Source organism: Trachypithecus francoisi, unplaced genomic scaffold (genome assembly GCF_009764315.1).
Source record: "Trachypithecus francoisi isolate TF-2019V2 unplaced genomic scaffold, Tfra_2.0 Lachesis_group20, whole genome shotgun sequence".
Lineage (NCBI taxonomy): Eukaryota > Metazoa > Chordata > Mammalia > Primates > Cercopithecidae > Trachypithecus > Trachypithecus francoisi.
Genome location: NW_022681466.1, coordinates 45,597,524 through 45,618,090, shown reverse-complemented (window position 1 = coordinate 45,618,090; position 20,567 = coordinate 45,597,524). Strand labels below are relative to the sequence as shown.

The 20,567-nt window shown below is 44.6% G+C and overlaps 1 protein-coding gene across 4 annotated transcripts; it reads right to left on the bottom strand.

Annotated features, from left to right (window-relative positions):
* Positions 1-3,464: 3,464 nt before the first annotated feature.
* On the bottom strand, positions 3,465-20,311 carry LOC117067483 (small nuclear ribonucleoprotein E-like). 4 transcript variants are annotated; one of them, XR_004430756.1, is made up of 6 exons: positions 19,532-20,311; positions 16,637-16,707; positions 10,728-10,845; positions 7,620-7,672; positions 4,070-4,178; positions 3,465-3,671 (listed from the first exon to the last, which is right to left on the bottom strand). XR_004430756.1 is itself a non-coding variant. In XM_033184127.1 (5 exons), the coding sequence occupies exon 1, from the start codon at positions 17,313-17,315 to the stop codon at positions 17,052-17,054; it is 264 nt and encodes an 87-aa protein (XP_033040018.1). In that variant the 5' UTR covers positions 17,316-17,665; the 3' UTR covers positions 3,465-3,671; positions 4,070-4,178; positions 7,620-7,672; positions 10,728-10,845; positions 16,637-17,051. The 4 variants fall into 4 exon arrangements, 2 of the variants coding, with proteins under 2 accessions (XP_033040018.1, XP_033040019.1); XR_004430755.1 differs by lacking the exon at positions 19,532-20,311 and adding an exon at positions 18,358-19,164; XM_033184127.1 differs by lacking the exon at positions 19,532-20,311 and having other exon boundaries at positions 16,637-17,665.
* Between the last annotated feature and the right edge of the window lie 256 nt (positions 20,312-20,567).

The following is a 20,567-nucleotide window of genomic DNA, read 5'->3' as shown; positions in this document are numbered from 1 at the left end:
GGCAGGAGAATCACTTGAACCCAGGAGGCAGAGGTTGCAGTGAGCCGAGATGGTGCCATTGCACTCCAGCCTGGGCAAGCTGGAGTGCAAGACTCCATCTCAAAAAAAAAAAAAAAAAAAAAAAGGACTCCCTTGACTGCCTTTTATTATTATCATCAATATTATTTTATATTATTATTATTGTTATTATTATTATTATTATTTTGAGACAGAGTTTCACTCTTGTTGCCCAGTTTGGAATGCAATGGCTCGATCTCGGCTCACTGCAACCTCCACCTACTGAGTTCAAGTGATTCTCCTGCCTCAGCCTCCCAACTAGCTGGGATTACAGGCGTGAGCCACTACGCCGGCTAATTTTTTGTATTTTTAGTAGAGATGGGGTTTTGCCATGTTGGCCAGGCTGGTCTTGAACTCTTGACCTCAGGTGATTTGCCCACCTTGGCCTCTCAAAGGGTTAGGATTACAGGCATGAGCCACTGTGCCCGGCTGTGCCTTTTATTATTAATGGGCTATACATTGCTACATCCTCTATAAAGTGTGAAAAAATTTAAAAGTACATAGTGTATTTAAAAAGCACTAGTATTCCTACTTCTTTTTTTTTTTTTTTTTTTTTTTTTTTTTTTTTGAGACGGAGTCTCGCTCTGTCGCCCGGGCTGGAGTGCAGTGGCCGGATCTCAGCTCACTGCAAGCTCCGCCTTCCGGGTTCCCGCCATTCTCCTGCCTCAGCCTCCAGAGTAGCTGGGACTACAGGCGCCCGCCACCTCGCCCGGCTAGTTTTTTGTATTTTTTTTAGTAGAGACGGGGTTTCACCGTGTTAGCCAGGATGGTCTCGATCTCCTGACCTTGTGATCCGCCCATCTCGGCCTCCCAAAGTGCTGGGATTACAGGCTTGAGCCACCGCGCCCGGCCTAGTATTCCTACTTCTAGGAATTTATCTTACAGATGTAGTCACATATGTACAACTTTATCTATACAAAATATTCATGGTTTGTAATTGTGAAGATTGAAGTTCATCAATAAAGGACTAATAAAATAATTCTGGCACTTCCATATAACAGAATGCCAGGATGCTACTAAGAATAAAGAGTCCAGGCACAGTGGTTCATGCCTGTAATCCCAGCACTTTGGGAGGCCGAGGTGGGCAGATCACAAAGTCAAGAGATTGAGACCATCCTGGCCAATATGGTGAAACCCCGTCTCTACTAACAATACAAAAATTAGTTGGGTGTGGTGGCACGTGCCTATAATCCCAGCTATTCAGGAGGCTGAGGCAGGAGAATCGTTTGAACCCACGACGTGGAGGTTGCAGTGAGCCGATATCGGCACCGTTGCACTCCAGCCTGGGTGAGTGAAACTCAGTCTCAAAAAAAAAAAAGAGGGCAGTCTTCATACTTACAGAAATGAATAACCCCTAAGACACACTAAGTGAAAGAAACAAGGAGGATAGAGTGGCTTACATAGTATGCTACAATGTATGTGTGTTTAAAAGGAAGAGAGAGACTCATCTATGTTTGTAAATGCTTTTGGAGGCTGCATAAGAAATTGGCAACAATTCCCTTCCTGTTAGGAAGGATAATGGGAGCGAGGCTTGGACGCCTGGTCCTGAGCGGTAGGAGGGAGACCTCCTTTTCCTTGTATACCACTTTGTATCTTTAGAATTTTGTATCATGTGCATATTTGATCTATTTCTAAGAAGTCATGTGGTAGGGGGCACCCAGGTATTGGAGGGAGAATTCCCATGGAGCTTCAGCCCCAGTCTTAGAGCTTCTTTTACCCCCTCAGGGCAGTGAGAGATTCAGGCTCTCTCAGCGGAGGTTGAGGTGCATGACTCACCCAGTGGCTCATTCCTACCCCAGCCCCCTCACCCAACCCCTCACCCCACCCTTTACCGCATCAGGGAAGTGGGCTTTTAGAATCATATTTTGACACCAAAAACAACCATACATGCCTTCCCCCAAAAGAAGAAGAGTGATATTTCATCATCTCCGGGGAAGGAGTGGTAGATACTGTCTCCTCCGATGGAAGGTATTTCGTAGTGGAAACACCATAGTCTTTGGAGTTGTACAAACTTTGGTTCAAATTCCAGCCTCTGCTGCTTGTGCTGTAAAAGCTCAAGAAACTGTCGTGCTCTTGCTGGACTGTTTCCTCATCTGTAAAATGGACCTTCTACTGAACTCACGTGACTGGTAAAGACCAGATCAACTCATTGCGTGTGATGCCTGGCACATACTAGGTGCTCAGTAAATGGAAGTAGTTGTGCTCACAATCACTGAGATCAGCTCAGCCTACTGGAGCCCTTTATCACAAAGGAAGGAGGAAATAGTAGTGGCTGGAATTGGACTCAGTTCAACAAACACTGATGGCCCTCTCTAGGCTTGGCCCCTTGCCAAGTAGAGGTAGACAGGCACAGTGTCTCCTTGCCAGGGATGCACGTTAATCAGAATGGTCCAGGAGAGCCTCAAGTTTGCAGCTGCCTCTCTGTAGCTCTGAGGTCTAGCGATAGTGTGGTCAGCCCCAAGGGGGCTGTTTCCAGGGCAGACTTTCTTGTCAGGGAACAAGCTGTGTTGGGAAGGAGTGAGAATTCTAGAGGCTGCTTCATGAAGATGGTGTGTTGGACCAGTAGGGACCTTGGGAACAAGCTTTCCCAGCGTTGAGGGCTCCTGTCTCCTGCCCTGTCCCCTCCACAGAGGCCCCTGCAGTACACTGGCCTTTCTTGCCACATGGGAATTGGTTCTGAACATGGGGTTTGCCTCTCAGCTGCAGACACATATCTCTTTCTCCCCGATGGGCAGTGGCAGAGAGCATGGGCATTTAGAGTAAGCAGACCTGGGTCTGAGTTCTTGCTTGGCTGTTGATTCACTCAGTGGCCATGCTCCCTAACTTTGCTAAGCCTCAGTTTCTTTGTGAAATGGGTATAATAATATTACCTACTGCTTCATGTGAGGATTCAAAAAATACCCCATTACAAAAATGTTTGGAGGCATTACACAACTGTTTTAGTAAAGCTGCCTACCATTGAGCTGGCTGATCTAAAATGAGGGCAAAATTCTTCTTAGGGAGGGAATTACTCTTAGGATTAGGGGGAAAATACCTTAATGGGCATGTGTGATTATAAAAAGGGAAATCCCTCCATTCCATCCCGCCCCTACCTCATGTTGCCTAGAGAGGGCTAACTCTTTCTGTGTAAGAACACAGGATTGGAAGTCACTCATGGTCAGTGTGAGAGATGGGGCAAGGATATGGGGTGGCGAGGGAGAAGAGGGGAGATGTGCAGGGCTCTAGAGCACAGTGGGCCAGATCCCAGGGGATAAAATCAGGCCAGGGAGAGATTAATTTATTCTGTCAGGGAATGGCCAGTGGTTTTTTAAGGCAGGGATTTTTATGGCTGGTATCCAATTTCAGGTTCTCGCCTGAATTATTCTGTGCTATATTCAATACCTATCTTATGTGCAAATCTGCAGTAAACATGTTACATCCAATAGCCTTACAGCATGGTTGTTTTGGGGGAATGAAGAAGTGAGGGCTCTGACCCTCGTGGGGTGAAGCAGCATGTGAAGAAATGGAGAACTCCGTGGAAGCTGGGAATCAGAGGAAGAGGCGCCGTGATGTAACAGGAGCCTTCAGTTCTTCTTGGGGATGTTGATGGAGTGAGTCTTGACTACTTGCAGTATCTGAGACGGAGAATGAGAATGACTTTTTGGATATTTTGGTGAGGTTCCGGATGCCCACATAGCAGAGGCTGCCAAGTTGGCAGTTTAAAGAGGATAGAGGACATGCTAAGACTCAGATCAGTGAGCACTGGGTGGGGCCCAGGCAGCAAGTGGCTGTGGGTTCTGGCCTCACCAAGAACACACCACAAGGTCCGCCAGCTGTAACACTGGAGCATCTGGAGGGTCCCAGGGCAAGGTGAGATGAGCCATATGTCAACACGTCAGCTGGAGTCAGCAGAATGAGAACCATGCCCCACCCCCAACCAGGGTCATGAGGCCTTGTATCCTGAAGCCACCTTGGGAGGTAAGAAACAGTCCTGACAAGGAGTTTGAACTTCACATTGGCCATGAATATTTACCTGAAGTGAAACTGCTTCATTTCAGAGGAGCCCATTTTCCTTAATTACCCTTGTTTAAGTGTTTCTTCCACCACTGGTGAGAGTGGGTGCTGCAGTGTGAGCTCAGTTACTGAAAAATAGACAACAACTCTTTTCTGCATGTCCAAGTTGTAACATGTACATTTTTGACACTGCTACGTGATTAATGATGAAGAGTTACCTCCAGGGTCACATATACACACAGTCCTCCAGCCGTAAAACCTCCCTCTCATGTTGCAGACACACAGGCTGCTTTCTAGCCCCATCGCCGCAGACACTCTAACCACCCGTTTGTCTTGTCAAAATCCTGTCAGTGCTTCTGAAAACAGGAGAGAACCACTGACAGCTCACACCCTCACTTTTCTGTCCTGCAGCTGCTTTTTGATTGCTCCAACCCCTTAAGCAGGCTTAATTTCCTGCAGGGACCAGCCAGGATATGCTCAGAAACTAGGACATGGAATTGTTTTGTTAAAAACAACAACAACAACAAAAAAAAAATTAGAAAAAAGAAAGAAAAGAAATGGAAAACATAGAGACAGTCTGAGTCACAGCGAGGTGGGGCGTGACCTAGACAAACTGGGTATCAGGGTGGCTGGATTTTCTCTTTACTGTTCCGTAGAACGCGGCCTTTCCCATTCTGATAATATTAGCTAATGTGTCCCTCAAGCTTTGTTGGTAAGATGAAAGAATTGAACAGTATCTGGCACATTGTAAACTTTCTCTCTCACCCTCTATACTTTTGCTCTTTTTCTTTCTCCGTCTTTTCCACTCTCTCCATCAGTGACAAAGTGAACGATAGTACCATTAAGTATCCCCACTGTGGCCAGGTGTGGTGGCTCATGCCTGTAATCCTAGCACTGTGGGAGGCCGAGGCGGGTGGATCACCTGAGGTCAGGAGTTCGAGACCAGCCTGGCCAACATGGTGAAACCCCTTCCCTACTAAAAACACAAAAGTTAGCTGGGCGTGGTGGTGGGTGCCTGTAATCCCAGCTACTCGGGAGGCTGAGGCAGGAGAATTGCTTGAATCTCGGAGGTGGAGGTTGCAGTGAGCTGAGATGGTGCCATTGTACTCCAGCCTGGGCAACAGAGCGAGACTCTGTCTCAAAAAAAAAAAAAAAAAAATTCCCCCTATGAGGAAATAGGAACTTTCCAGTTGGAGGGGGGAGCACATGGAAATAGAAGTTGTCACAACCCCACATTTTGGGCAGCCACGCCAAAAAGCAGTGTGGACCTCCTTCATCTCCTGTTTACAAAGCAACTCCACCACTTACTAGTTGTCTAATTCTGGGCAGCTGGTTGACTTTTCCAAGGTTCCCCTCCCCTCCCCTCCCCTCTTCTTTTTTTTGAGACGGAGTCTTGCTCTGTTACTGAGGCTGGAGTACAGTGGTGCCATCTCGGCTCACTGCAAGCTCCACCTCCCGGGTTTACGCCATTCTCCTGCCTCAGCCTCCCGAGTAGCTGGGACTACAGGCGCCCGCCACCACGCCTAGCTAATTTTTTTGTATTTTTAGTAGAGACGGGGTTTCACCGTGTTAACCAGGATGGTCTCAATCTCCTGACCTCGTGATCTGCTCGCCTCGGCCACCAAAAGTGCTGGGATTACAGGCGTGAGCCACTGCGCCCGGCTCCAAGCCTGTTTTCTTATTGGAGATATGAGGATGATGCTATACACTACACAATGTGGCTATGATTAGGAATTGGCCGGCCGGGCGCGGTGGCTCAAGCCTGTAATCCCAGCACTTTGGGAGGCCGAGACGGGTGGATCACGAGGTCAGGAGATCGAGACCATCCTGGCTAACACTGTGAAACCCCGTCTCTACTAAAAAAAAAATACAAAAAATTAGCCGGGCGAGATGGCGGGCGCCTGTAGTCCCAGCTACTCGGGAGGCTGAGGCGAGAGAATGGCGTAAACCCGGGAGGCGGAGCTTGCAATGAGCTGAGATCCGGCCACTGCACTCCAGCCTGGGCGACAGAGCGAGACTCCGTCTCAAAAAAAAAAAAAAAAAAGGAATTGGCCTAAAATATGTAACATGGTACTTGGCAGATACTCCATAAATGTGGCTGTTTAAGCTAAAATGATGAAGCTTAGCTGGTCAGGCCAACAACCTAGGAGGTGACTTTTCTTTCTTTCACACCTTTCTTAGGTTGGGCTCCTCCAGAAGCAGAACCTGAGATACGGGTTTGAGTGCAAATTTGTTTTTCTTTTTTTTTTTTTTTTTGAGACAGAGTCTCACACTGTTACCTAGGCTGCAGTACAGTGGTGTGATCTCAGTTCACTGTAACCTCTGTCTCCTAGGTTCAAGCAATTATCGTGCCTTCTGAGTAGCTGGGATTACAGGCATGCACAACCATGCCCAGCTAATTTTTGTATTTTTAGTAGAGATGGGGTTTCACCATATTGACCAGGCTGGTCTTGAACTCCCAGCCTCAGGTGATCTGCCCGCCTTGGCCTCCCAAAGTGCTGGGATTACAGGTGTGAGCCACCGCGCTTGGCCGAGTGCAAATAGTTTACTGAGAGGTGATCTCAGGAAGCTCCAGAAGGGAAACGGGGAAATGAGGTATACTTTATCTTATTTTAACCTCAGATCAACCCTCTCAAGATAGATATTGTTATTATTCTTTTTTTCTTTTTTTTTTTAGATGGAATCTTGCTCTGCTGCCCAGGCTGGGGTGCAGTGGCACAATCTCAGCTCACTGCAAGCTCCGCCTCCCGGGTTCATGCCATTCTCCTGCCTCAGTCTCCCAAGTAGCTGGAACTACAGGTGGCCGCCACCATACCCGGTTACTTTTTTTTGTATTTTTAGTAGAGACGGGGTTTCACCATGTTAGCCAGGATGGTCTCGATCTCCTGACCTCGTGATCTGCCCCCCTCAGCCTCCCAAAGTGCTGGGATTACAAGCGTGAGCCACCGTGCCTGGCCGTTGTTATTCTTTATATTCTATAGATGAGTTAAGTGGTGGTTTTAAACATGTCCACAATTCTATGATATTTGTACCATTAAGTGGTGGAAAGTATGTCCTCTGTTCTTGGATCTTTGCAACATTGTCAATAGATGGATCAGAATGACTCTCAATGCTAGATTAGAAAATGTTGCACAGACGCTTGCTATTCTTTTTGAAATACTCGCTCAGGAAGCCTTTGAAGTGTAGCTACCCTGAGACTGCCATGTTGGAGAGACCTTGTGGAGAGAGAGAGAGAGAATTAATATCTGACTGTAACTACCTGAGAGACCCCACACCAGAACCTCCCAGCCAACCCTTTCCTGAATTCCTAACCCACAAAAATTATGAGAGATAAGAAATGGTTCTTGTTTTAAGCTTAAAGTTCTGAGGTGATTTTTCTATACAGAAGTTGATTACTGGAACATGATCTTGATGGGGTATGGAGCATGCTACCCCAAAATGTGGCACCTTGGCCTACTAAGTATTTTAAGCTGAAAGAAACTGAGAAAACTACAGAAACAGGGAGGTCACTCTCTTATGTCCTCCCACCTTTCTCCCTTGAAGCAGGCCGTAAAAGAATTCTGACTTACCTCCTCTGAAAATAGGTCGTAAGATCCTCATTCCAGAGAGGTCCTCCCCAACCCTGGAGGCCAAGAAGAATGTGAGCAGTCAGGCCTTGATAAGTCTTCGCCTCCCTCAGTTTATTACCATTAGATTATACCCTTTTGTCTTCTAATCATACTTCTGCATGACTGTACATAAAAGTAGTTTTTCTTCAGTATTTGGATTTTCATTTCCGAAGTCTCCTGTTTTATGTAAAACTTACCATAAATAAATTTGTATGCTTTCCCTTGTTAATCTGTCTTGTTATAGGGGCCTCAGCCATGAAACTCGCAATGGGTGAGAAAAAGATATTACTTTTCCTCCCCTACAATTTGTGCCCAGATTTTTCTGACTGCAGAGATCTCCTTCAATAACTATTTATTTATTTATTAATTATTATTATTATTATTATTTTTTTTTTTTTTGAGACGGAGTCTCGCTCTGTTGCCCAGGCTGGAGCGCGGTGGCCGGATCTCAGCTCACTGCAAGCTCCACCTCCCGGGTTCACGACATTCTCCTGCCTCAGCCTCCCGAGTAGCTGGGACTACAGGCGCCCGCCACCTGGCCCGGCTAGTTTTTTGTATTTATTTTTAGTAGAGACGGGGTTTCACCGTGTTAGCCAGGATGGTCTCGATCTCCTGACCTCGTGATCCGCCCGTCTCGGCCTCCCAAAGTGCTGGGATTACAGGCTTGAGCCACCGCGCCCGGCCTTATTTATTATTTTTATGTTTTGTGGCAGGGCCTTGCTTGTAGCCCAGGCTGGAGTACAGTGGCGCAATCACAGCTCACTGGAGCCTCAACCTCCTGGGCCGGAGTGGTCCTCCCACCTCAACTTCCTGAGTAGTTGGGACTACAGTCATGCGACACCATACCCAGCTGATTTTTGTATTTTTTATAGACACAGGGTTTCATCATGTTGCCCAGACTGGTCTCAAACTCCTGGGCTTGAGCCATCTGCCCACCTCAGCCTCCCAAAGTACTGGGATTACAGGTGTGAGCCACCATGCATGGCCAATAATTCCCTATTTCATAAAAAATAAAATGCAGACTCCTCTGCATGGCATTCAAGTCTTGACAATTTGGCCCCAGACTACTTTTCAACCCAAAACCCAGCCATGCCAGCCTGTGATTTCATTGTGAAACGATGGAGGGGAACAAAAAAGCATGAGCTTTGAAGAGAGTGTGGCATTGTAGAGGAGAAAAAGTAGTATCTTTTCCTCACCCATTGTTTCATGGATGGCACCCTTATAACAAAAGACAGATTAACAAGAATAAAGCATAACACATTTATTTAATTTTTAAAATCAAAGTTTTGCATGACACTGAAACCTTCAGAAATGACACAAATACCCAGGGGAAAACTGCTGTTCTTTATGCTTAGGTTTGATGAAGAATGGGCTGTAAACCAAAAATAAAATTTGAAGCCTTTCAACCATCTGAATGGGCACCTCCTCTCGGCCAAGGGCATTCTAAAGTTAACCTGAAAAACTAGTTCAGGTCACGATGGGAAGGAGGAGTCAGACATGCCTTGTTACCATTAAAGTCGAAAAGATCTTAAGACTGATAGAACAGGCTCTTTAAATCTGGTAAGAAACATTTACAATCTACTCTCTCTGAAGCCTGATACCTGGAGGCTTCATCTGCATGATAACAGCTTGGTCTCCACAACCCCTTATGGTAACCTATACATTCCTTTCTAATGATTCCAGGTTTTTAGGAAATAACTCAACCAACTGCCAGTCAGAAAATCTGAAGGGCCATCTATCTGGCCCTTCATCAAAAAAAAAAAAAAAAAAGTCTTCAGCTATTCAAATAGTTGTTTTCCTATAGGTATTGTGTCACTTTTCTCTCCTGCTCTCAAAATTTTCTCTTTATCTTTTGCTTTCAGCAGTTTGACTTTGATATGCCTAAGTATAGGTTTCTCTGGATCAATCCTATATGGGATTTGCTGACCTTGAATTTGTAAATTCAAGCCTTTCAGAAAATTTGGGAAGTTTTCTATAATTATTTCTTCATATTTTCCCCGCTTCATTCTCTTTCCTCTGCTTCTTCACTTCAAGTATCCATACGTTAATGAAAAGAGTCAAACTCTGTAAAATATTTGAAGAGATTTATTCTGAGTCAAATATGAGTGACCATGGCCCATGACACCGCCCTCAGGAAGTCCTGAGAACATGTGTCTAAGGTGGTGGGGAGTAGCTTGGTTTTATACATTTTAGAGAGGCATGAGACATCAATCACATACATTTAAGAAATACATGGGTTTGGTCCAGAAAGGCGGAACCACTCAAAGCGGGGTCAGGCGGCTTTCAGGCTATAGGTGAATTTAAACATTTTCTGGTTGACAGTTGGTTGAGTTTGTCTAAAGATACTAGGATAGATAGAAAGTGAATGTTCAGGTTAAGATAAAGATTGTGGAGACCAAAGTTCTTTTGAAGTCTTACAGCGGCTGCCCTTAGAGACAATAGGTGATAAATGTTTCCTATTCAGATCTTAGTGAATCTGTTTAAGATTGGGAGGTTCTAGAACAAAAAGATTTAGCTATGTTAATAGAGATGCTTTACAGTACAAAATTTCCCCCACAAAGAAAAACTTTGAGGGGCCATTTCAAAGTATGGCAAAGTAACATGTTTTGGGGTAAAATATTTTGATTTTCTTCTTTGTCTTGTAATGTTATGACACGATCAGGCTGGAAAGTAAATCATGATATATAGGGTTAAATAAAACCCATCTGATGAGAATTTACGATTTGTAGGGCATGACTCCCCAGACCACTTAGATAGGAATTTAGGCATGATAAAAAAATTAGTCCATACTTAATGCTAGATCTTTTGAAATTATCCCACAGGCCTCTGAGGCTCTGTTCATTCTTTTCTAATTATTTTTTCTTCTTCTTACTCAGGTTATAAATTTCTATCAACATATCAATTTCACTGACTGTTTCCTCTGTCATCTTCATCCCGCTATTAATTTCATGCAGTGATTTTTTTAAATTTTAGATACGTTTTAGTGTTAAAGAGAAGCTTTAGCTCTAAAATTGTTTTTCTGCTGAGCTTTTCTATCTTTGCATTCATTATAAACATATTTTCCATTACCTCACTAGATAGAGTTTGACACTGCTCCAAAGTCCTTGTCTGGTAATGCCATTATCTGGCTCATCTGAGGGTTGGCATCTATTGGGTGTCTCTTCTCTTGAGATTAGGTCACATTTTCCTATTGAATAATTTTGAATTGTATTTAGACATTGTGAATATTACGTTGTAGAGACTCTCGATTCTGTTAAACTGGTCTGAAGAGTTTTGCTGTTTTTATTTTAGCAGGCTGTTAACTTAGATTGAAACTGCAAACTTTCATGCCTGTAGTAGATGACAACTCAAATCTTAGTTCAATTCTGGAAGTTTTAGCTGCAAGCTGCTTCCATGTTTCCTCAAGTACGTATGGTAGAGTAGTCAGCCAGAAACTTGAACTAAGTTTATATAAAGAATTTGGGGGTTCCCCCATGCTGATTTTCTCCTTTCTGGGCTTCCTGCTCCCTCTTGAATGGTAACTGTTGCCCCAGGCTCCTTCCCTTTTTTTGAGATCGAGTCTGGCTCTGTGGCCCAGGCTGGAGTGCAGTGGCGCCATGTCAGCTCACTGCAAGCTCCACCTCCCAGGTGCAAGAGATTCCTCACAGCAGCTTCCCAAGTAGCTGGGATTACAGGCATGTGCCACCAGGGTTTCGCTATTTTGGCCATGCTAGTCTCGAACTCCTGGCCTCAAGGGGGCCACATGCCTGAGCCTCCCAAAGTGCTGGGATTACAGGTGTGAATCACAGCACCCAGCCAAAAGCTGGGTAATGGTAATTTCAAGATGGTGATATCTGCTCTGCTTTCATTAAAACCTTTCCTCACATTTTCCTTTTTGTGTCTATCTCTCTCCACCACGATACACACACACACACGCACACACACACATACACACACACCTACCCACACATCCCACCAAATTGTCTATTTGCCACCTCTCTAGATCACAAAGTCCCTGTTAGAATCCAACTCTAGGTGGCACCAAGATCAACAGAGCTGCCATTTCCTTCTCTCTTTTCCCAAACCTTATTGTGAAAGTCCTACAAGGAACTATTTCAGGGCTGCATGTGAAGCCATTTGACTTTTTCCTCATTAAAAAAATTCGGCCAGGGGCAATGGCTTATGCCTGTGATCCCAGCACTTTGGGAGGCCGAGGCGGGTGGATCATGAGGTCAGGAGATCGAGACCACGGTGAAAACCCATCTCTACTGAAAATACAAAAAAATAGCTGGGCGTGGTGGTGGGTGCCTGTAGTCCCAGCTACTCGGGAGGCTGAGGCAGGAGAATGGCGTGAACCCAGCAGGCAGAGGTTGCAGTGAGCAGAGATCGCGGCCCTGCACTCCAGCCTGGACGACAGAGCAAGACTCCATCTCAAAAAAAAAAAAAAAAATTCAAGAACTACAATGTTCATAAAGTGCATATAACATAAATATTGTTTATATTTAATTTTTCTGAGATGGGGTCTCACTCTGTTGCCCAGACTGGTCTTAAACTCCTGGGCTCAAGTGATCCTCTTGCCTCAGCCTCCCAAAGTGTTGCGATTACAGGCATGAGTCACTGCACCTGGCCAAATATTCAGTTTAATAATTATAAAGCAGATACACATGTAATATCATTACGAATGGTCGCTGTTAGCATTCCAGAAGCTCCCAGTGTGCCCCTTTCCAATCACAACCATCTCTCTAACCCTTATAGGTAACCAATATCCTGACCTTTGTAATAATTTTTTTGCTTGTAAACTGTAGTTCTGGCTGGGCAGAGTGGCTCACACTTGTAATCCCAGCAGTTTGTGAGGCTGAGGCAGGAGGATTGCTTGAGCCCAGGAGTTCGAGACCAGTCTAAGCAACACAGCAGGACCTCCTCTTTACAAAGATTTAAAAGTTAGCTGGGCATGTTAGCCTGCACCTTGAAGTCCCAGCTACTGGAGAGGCTGAGATGCGAGAATGGGATCTCATTCTCTCATTGAGCATGGGAGGTCCAGGCTGCAGTGATCCGTGTTTGCACCACTCCAGACCCTGTCTCAAAAATAAAATAAAATGTAGTTTTACCTATTGTGTGTCAGTCATAAACAACATACTTTAGTCTTGCCTCCTGGAACTTTGTATAAATGAAATCATATTATGCATATTATTTTCTGTATCACTTCTTTCACTCAATAATCTATTTTTACATTTAAGATGTTGTATGTTGCTGAGATTGGTGCATTTCAAGGCCTGTGTTGTGCTTCTAATAAGGAGGTCACTATCTACATTTGGCTACTGATAGTGGCTAATTTGACGGAAGAACTGAATCTTCAATTTCATTCATTTTAATTACTTTTAAATTTAAAAGCTGATACTCAATGCACTTATTAGAGAATGTATGTTTGTGGCCAGGTGCGGTGGGTCATGCCTGTAATCCCAGCATTTTGGGAGGCCGAGGTGGGTGGACCAGCCTGGCCAACGTGGTGAAACCCTGTCTCTATTAAAAATACACAAATTAGCCTGGCATTGTGGCAGGCACCTGTAATCCCAGCTACTTGGGAGGCTGAGGCAGGAGAATCGCTTAAACCTGGGAGGCAGAGGATGCAGTGAGCTGACATTGCGCCACTGCACTCCAGCCTGGGCAACAAGAGGGAAACTCTGTCTCAAAAAAAAAAAAAAAAGCATATTTGCAACAACTTGGGTATGTGATGGCTACTTTTTCAACTGCAACTTTTATGAAATCTAAACATAGATTAAGTTTTTTTGTTTGTTTTTGAGACAAAGTCTGGCTCTGTTGCCTAGGCTGGAGAGCAGTAGCATGACCACAGTGCACTGCAGTCTCAACCTCCCAGGCTCAAGTGATCCTCCCACCTAAGCCTCCTGATTAGCTGGGACTATAAGCACACACCTTTGTGTCCAGCCAATATTTTTAATTTTTTGTAAAGATGAGGTCTCACTGTGTTGCCAGGCTGGTCTTGAACTCCTGGGCTCAAGCAATTCTCCTGCCTAGGGCTCCCAAAATGTTGGGATCACAGGGATGAGTTACCTCCAGCTACCTTAAGCATTATTATTATTTATTTTACTATTCTCCCTAGACTGCTCAGAACAGATTAAGTATTTTTGATAAAAATTTAGCAACCACATTTAGACTTCAAAGAGTTAGTATGGAAAAAATAATGTAAACTCCCCAATGAATTTTTATACTAATTACATGCAGAAATGATACCACTTTGGATACATTGAAGACTAAGTATGAAAATAGAATATCTCATTAATAACACATATAATAATTACATGTTGAAATGATAATATATTGGATATATGGGTGAAATAAAATATATTAACATGTTTCACCTGTTTCTTTTTTAGTTTTATTTTTTAAGTGACTACCAGAAAAGTTAAGATTATGTATGTGGCTTGCATTGTGTTTCTTTTTTTTTTTTTTTTTTTGAGACGGAGTCTTGCTCTGTGCTTCCCAGGCTGGAGTGCAGTGGCACGATCTCGGCTCACTCACTGCAAGCTCCGCAGCACCCCCGCCTCGGGTTCACGCCATTCTCCTGCCTCAGCCTCCCGAGTAGCTGGGACTACAGGCGCCTGCCACCTCGCCCGGCTAGTTTTTTGTATTTTTTAATAGAGACGGGGTTTCACCGTATTAGCCAGGATGGTCTCGATCTCCTGACCTCGTGATCCGCCCATCTCGGCCTCCCAAAGTGCTGGGATTACAGGCTTGAGCCACCGCGCCCGGCCAATTTTTCTTGTATTTTTAGTAGAGATGGGGTTTCACCGTGTTAGCCAGGATGGTCTCGATCTCCTGACCTCGTGATCCGCCCGCCTCGGCCTCCCAAAGTGCTGGGATTACAGGCGTGAGCCACCGCGCCCGGCCTGCATTATGTTTCTAATGAGTACTGCTGCTTTAAAGTATTCCATTGTACAATGATTCTGCAATGTATTAATTCACCCACTGTGGATGGATACTGAGATTTTTCTAGTTTTTAATTATTACAAACAAACAATGCTGCTTTGAACATTCTTATACTTGTATCCTCACAACACTTTTGCTTGAGTTTCTCTAGGATATAAGGGTACAAAATTGTTTTCCTAAGAAGTTGTGCTATTTCACGTTGGTCGACTGAGAACATGCCATGTCTCTACCCATCTGATCTCTACCAAATCCCTAAAAATTGTGGAACAGAGATCATTTAAAAACCCACAACCCTAGCTCAAAATGTGGAAGCAGTTCTACAAATTCTCCCCTGCCAGAAATGCCCTGGAATTACCTACAAGTTCTTGGTTGGGACAGGGCATTAGGAGAAGCCAGAGGCACATCAATCCAATATCCTTCTTCCTTGGGCCAGGCAGCAAAAGGTGTCCTCCTCCAGGCAGGAACAATTGGTGTTAGAAAAGAGGCAGGGTCCTGAAATCCTGGATGAAGGGTGTACACTCCCTTACTAGCCATCTCCCACAACTTCCTTATTCTCAGAAGACTCCATCCGGAACACAAGCCCCAGAATCCCACCTGTCCTCTAGAGCTGGAAAACAGACCCGTCTGGTTCTGGTTCTAGCTTTTTTTTTTTTTTCTTATCAATAAGATATCAGACTCAGGATAGGGGAAAACTCTTTTAAAGTGGTCTTTTTAGATTACTATGATTGTCATGTGTTTTATTTTAAATTGAGAACTCATGTATGACCTGTCTACATAAGTTGAACTAATGATGTGACACACAAACTGTTGTGAAAAATGCCAGTTACTTTGAATGTAAGCATTTTTCCCAAAATCATTTATGTGTCTAAACTAATTCCTTTTATAAATCAATAAGAAAATGATGAAACAATTCAACAGGAACATGAACAAAGGAAATAAAACTCAGAGAAGAAACATAAATGTTCAATAAATATATAAAGATATTTAATTAAATTCATGAGTAATCAGAAAAATGGAAATTTAGATGGGATCCCTTTTATTCACCCATAACATCAACAAAAAGTTGGAGAATACCCAGCAGTAAAAAGGTGTGGGGAAATGAATGCTGTCATATTCTTTTGAGGACAGAGTAAGTTGGCACAACATTTTTAAGGGCAGTTAAAATTTCATATCTACATAGTCTGCAGTCCAACAATTCCATTTCTAGAGATCCATTCTTTTTTCTCTTTTAGACGGAGTCTTGCTTTGTTGCCAGGCTGGAGTGCAGTGGTGCAATCTTGCTCACTGCAACCTCTGCCTCCTAGGTTCAAGGGATCCTCCTGCCTCAGCCTCCCGAGTAGCTGGGATGATAGGTGTGCACCACCATGCCCAGCTAATTTTTTTTGTATTTTAGTAGAGATGGGGTTTCACCATGTTGGCCAGGATGGTCCCAATCTCTTGACCTCGTGATTTGCCCGCCTTGGCCTCCCAAAGTGCTGGGATTAAAAAAGAAAAGAAGAACAAGAAGAAAAAGAAGGCCGGGCGCGGTGGCTCAAGCCTGTAATCCCAGCACTTTGGGAGGCCGAGACGGGCGGATCACGAGGTCAGGAGATCGAGACCATCCTGGCTAACACGGTGAAACTCCGTCTCTACTAAAAATACAAAAAATTAGCCGGGCGAGGTGGCGGGCGCCTGTAGTCCCAGCTACTCGGGAGGCTGAGGCAGGAGAATGGCGTGAACCTGGGAGGCGGAGCTTGCAGTGAGCTGAGATCCGGCCACTGCACTCCAGTCCGGGCGACAGAGCGAGACTCCGCCTCAAAAAAAAAAAAAAGAAGAAAAAGAATATAACCATGTATTACTTGTATAATAAAAAATAAATTTAAATTGCCTCTTATTTTAAAGACAGTGTACCAAATTTAATTTAAAAATAACCATAGGATTGCAATCAACAGAGGTTGATTTGGGGTATGGAGGGGAAATATCTTTTCTCAGAGGTACCAATCTCAAAATTCTGGACCAAAAAGGACCTTACAATGCAGACAGTTTTTTGTCATATTTGGAGAGAATATACTCACAGTTTCTCAGTCCAGCTGTATGTTTCCACACATTTGCATCAATGTAAGTAATATAGTTTCCTTGCAAATGTCTGTGAAGAAACACAATTTATATCCTTGAATAGGTAGGAAAAGAAAAAACAGGATAAGTAAAAGAATCATGGCAACCTTGTGGGAAGTATTTAGATACAGAAAATAACACCTGCTTTCTAATTTCCAGAGGTATAAGCTTCCCAGTTTGCACAATTTTTTTAAAGAAGCAATGTAAACGTTTTAATACTAACAATCCCACAGCATTTACTGCCATCTTGTAATAACATAAAGGTAATCAAAACAGTATGAATAAATGTTCATATTGGACGAAGGACATCTAAAAACAAACTGTATCCTTCTCTACAATTTCTCACTTCATTGATCATTTCCAGTTGGAGATACTTTATAGTAGAGTAATATTATCTCCTTTTAGCATGATCCGACCCAGTTGTTTTCTTGACTTTGTGTTAGAATGAATCTCTTCTGCATCATCTAATACAAGGTTCATATACTCATTAAAACCAATGACACAGCCTTCTATCCATATATTCCCTTGCTCATAGAGCCACGCCTGAATCCACAATTTATTTTGTAAGTATCTGAAGATGAGGTTGATGGGCTGCACCATAACCTTCTGCATTTTCTGGCCCTGGTCATGGTACGCCATGGTGGAATTTCACAAAACGCACACCTGCACACTGCCTCTGAGAGCAGCTTCCCCCAGTTTGCACAATTAATCAAGAAATAATGTGGGGCCACTGGCACAAATGACGAGGCATCTCCCGGAAGCTTAACTTCCTATCTATCCAATCTCTTGGACAGATAATGGCAGTTAATTACTTTGAATGTAAGTATTTTATCCAAAATCATTTGTGTCTAAACAAACTCCTTCTACAAATCAATACAAAAATGATAGATAACACAACAGAAAAATAGGCATAAGCTTATTATTATAAACAAATAAGAAGAAAGAAACCCTATGCCAGGTAACACCAAAGCTTGGGCTCAGTGCCCTCTGTTAAAACATCCTAGGATTTTTCTTTCCACTCCTATCACAACCGATCTGACTTAACCCCTTCTCACTTTACACCTAGGTTTTGCTAGACTTTCTATTTTGTTACCCTGAATTAAGCTTTCCCTTGTAGAGCACTCTACATATGGATTCTGAAATAATTTTCTGCCTGTCTACACTTGAACATAAAGCAAAAAATAAAATAAAATAATCCTCCTGGTCGGGCATGGTTGCTCATGCCTGTAATCCCAGCACTTTGAGAGGCTGAGGTGGGCAGATTGTGAGGTCAGGAGTTCGAGACCAGCCTGGCCAATATGGTGAAACACCATCTCTACTAAAAATACAAAAATTAGCCAGGCGTGGTGCCAAGTGCCTGTAGTCCCAGCTACCTGGGAGGCTGAGGCAGGAGAATCGCTTGAAACTGGGAGGCAGAGGTTGCAGTGAGCCGAGATCACACCATTGCACTCCAGCCTGGGCGACAGAGTGAGACTCTGTCTCAAAAAAAAAAAAAAAATCAAAAAATCTCGATTTAATAATTTAATCTCTCTGGCTTGGAAACTTTCAATGACTTTCCATATCTCACTGTGTGGCCTTCAAATTCCTATGTCTGATAATAAAGGTTCTACATAATCATATTTTCATTGCTCCCTCAAAAAATTATTTGCAGCCAGATTGGACTACTAAATTCTGATCATACCTGTAGCTATGTCTTTGTCATCTCGTAATGCATTGGAGGTTGACCTGCAACCTCCTTAGGTGGCTCTGGAAGCTGAGCTGGATTGAAGGTTCGACCTCCTTGGGGGGCTCTGGAGCCTGAACTGTGGCCTCCTGTTGGGCTGGAGAAGGTTCTGCCTCTATTTGGGGCACTGGGGTCTGAGCTGGAAACTCCTACTGAGTTAGAGATGGTTCCACCTCTTGAGGGAACTCTGGATGTAAAGATGGGGACACCTGCTGAGTCGGAGAGAGCTCTACCAACATAGGGTCCTCTGAAGATTGAGCAGGGCCTGCCTGCTGGACTGGAGAGGATTCTACCTCTCCAGGTGGCTTTAAAATCTGAGTTTGGGCCAGTTGTAGGACTGGAGATGGCTCAACCTTCTCAGGTGGCTCTGATGGCTGAGCTGGCATCTCCAGCTGTGGTGGAAGACTGACCTCTTCAGTGGACTTCAGAAAATGACCTGAGACTTCCTGCTGGGTTTCAGATGGTTCAACGTCCTTAAGGGGGCCTGATGGCTCAGCTGGGGACTCAGGCTGAACTGGAGAAGATTCTACCTCTTTAGGTGGATCTGGGATCTGAGTTGTGGCTGCCTGCTGGGTTGGAGATTTAATCTTTACAGGAGAATCCAGAAGAGGGATCAGGCGGGGTTAGAGAAAAGTCACCCTGCTCAATGGGAATAGGACGGCTGTCCTGCTGGACTGGAGAAGGTTCAGCCTCCATAGTGACTGCTGTAGGTATGGTAAGCTCCATATTCACTTTTTTTTTTTTTTTTTTGAGATGGAGTCTCGCTCTGTCACCCAGGCTGGAGTGCAGTGGCGCGATCTTGGTTCACTGCAAGCTCCGCTTCCTGGGTTCATGCCATTCTCCTGCCTCAGCCTCCCGAATAGGTGGGACTACAGGTGCCTGCGACAACGACTGGCTAATTTTTTGTATTTTTAGTAGAGACGGGGTTTCACCGTGTTAGCCAGGATGATTTCGATCTCCTGACCTCGTGATCCACTTGCCTTGGCCTCTCAAATTTCTGGGATTACAGGCGTGAGCCACCACGCCCGGCCAGTATTCACATATTTAACTGTGGTATAAGGCAAAGCTTAACTACTTCTGAATACGGGAGATCTAGAGGTGAAAATACCATCTTACAATTAAATGAACTTACAATGTCTGAGGAGAGCTGAGTGAGTTGGAGACGGAGTCGTGGGGTCTTGATAGACTTGGCAGAAGTTCATCATTTCCAGGGGTATTTAGCTGCTGAATGATAATCTGTTGCTGGTCTTTCAAACGTTTAAACTGCTCAGGGGATATTAAAGACTGAGCTGGGACCCTGTGTTAAAATTTCAACCTGATAGGTGAACTCCGGGGTCATCGTAACCATGTGATCCACAGGCTTAATAATGACATGGTGAAATGTTGGAGGCTGAACTTGATCATGACTTATAGGAGAAACTGTTACCCCATGATGCTCTGGAGGTTGAGCAACAACTTCATTAGGGAGCTCTGAAGGCTGAGCTGGGGCATCTTTCTGGGTTGGAGAAGACTCAACCTACTCAGGGGTCTGTGGATGCTCACCTGCAGCCTCCTACTGTATTGGAGAGGGGTTCTCATATCTAGTAGGTTCTGGAGATTCAACCGAAGTCTCCTGTTGAGCTGGTAAAGGGCCAGCCTCTTCCAATGACTCTGTAGGCAGAGGTGTGCCCCCGTGCTGGGTGTCGGAATGTTCCACATCATTAATTGGCCCTGAGAGCTGAGCTGTAGCCTCCTGGTGGATTGGAGAAGTTCCCACCTCTGCAGTAGGCTCTGTTGCTATGGTGAGCTTCCTATCTGGAGGCTTAACAGTGACACTGGGCAAATCTCAGTGTTGAACTTGATGGTGACCGGGAGGTGGAACTGTTACTTGATGATGTTCTGGAGGCTGAGTTGGGGTCTCCTGCAGGCTAGAGAGTGTCCGGAGCCATGAGGCCCTGAATTAGCCGACCTCTGTTGCTTGATCTCCGCAAAGCGGAGACAAGACGGCACATTTCCGGGTTCTTTATTATAAACCCTTCCCGCGCCCAAAACTGTTCCTGCGCGCGCCCAAAGCTTTTCCCGCGCGCGCCCAAAGCTTTTCCCGCGCGTGCCTAAGTTTTTCCCGGGCGCGCCTAAACTGTTCCCGGGCGCGCCAACCTTTCCCGCGCGCGCGCAAACATTTTCCTGCC

Coding starts and splice junctions, on each gene's coding strand:
- LOC117067483 (XM_033184127.1), bottom strand. CDS start 17,315: ATGGCGTACCATGACCAGGGCCAGAAAATGCAGAAGGTTATGGTGCAG.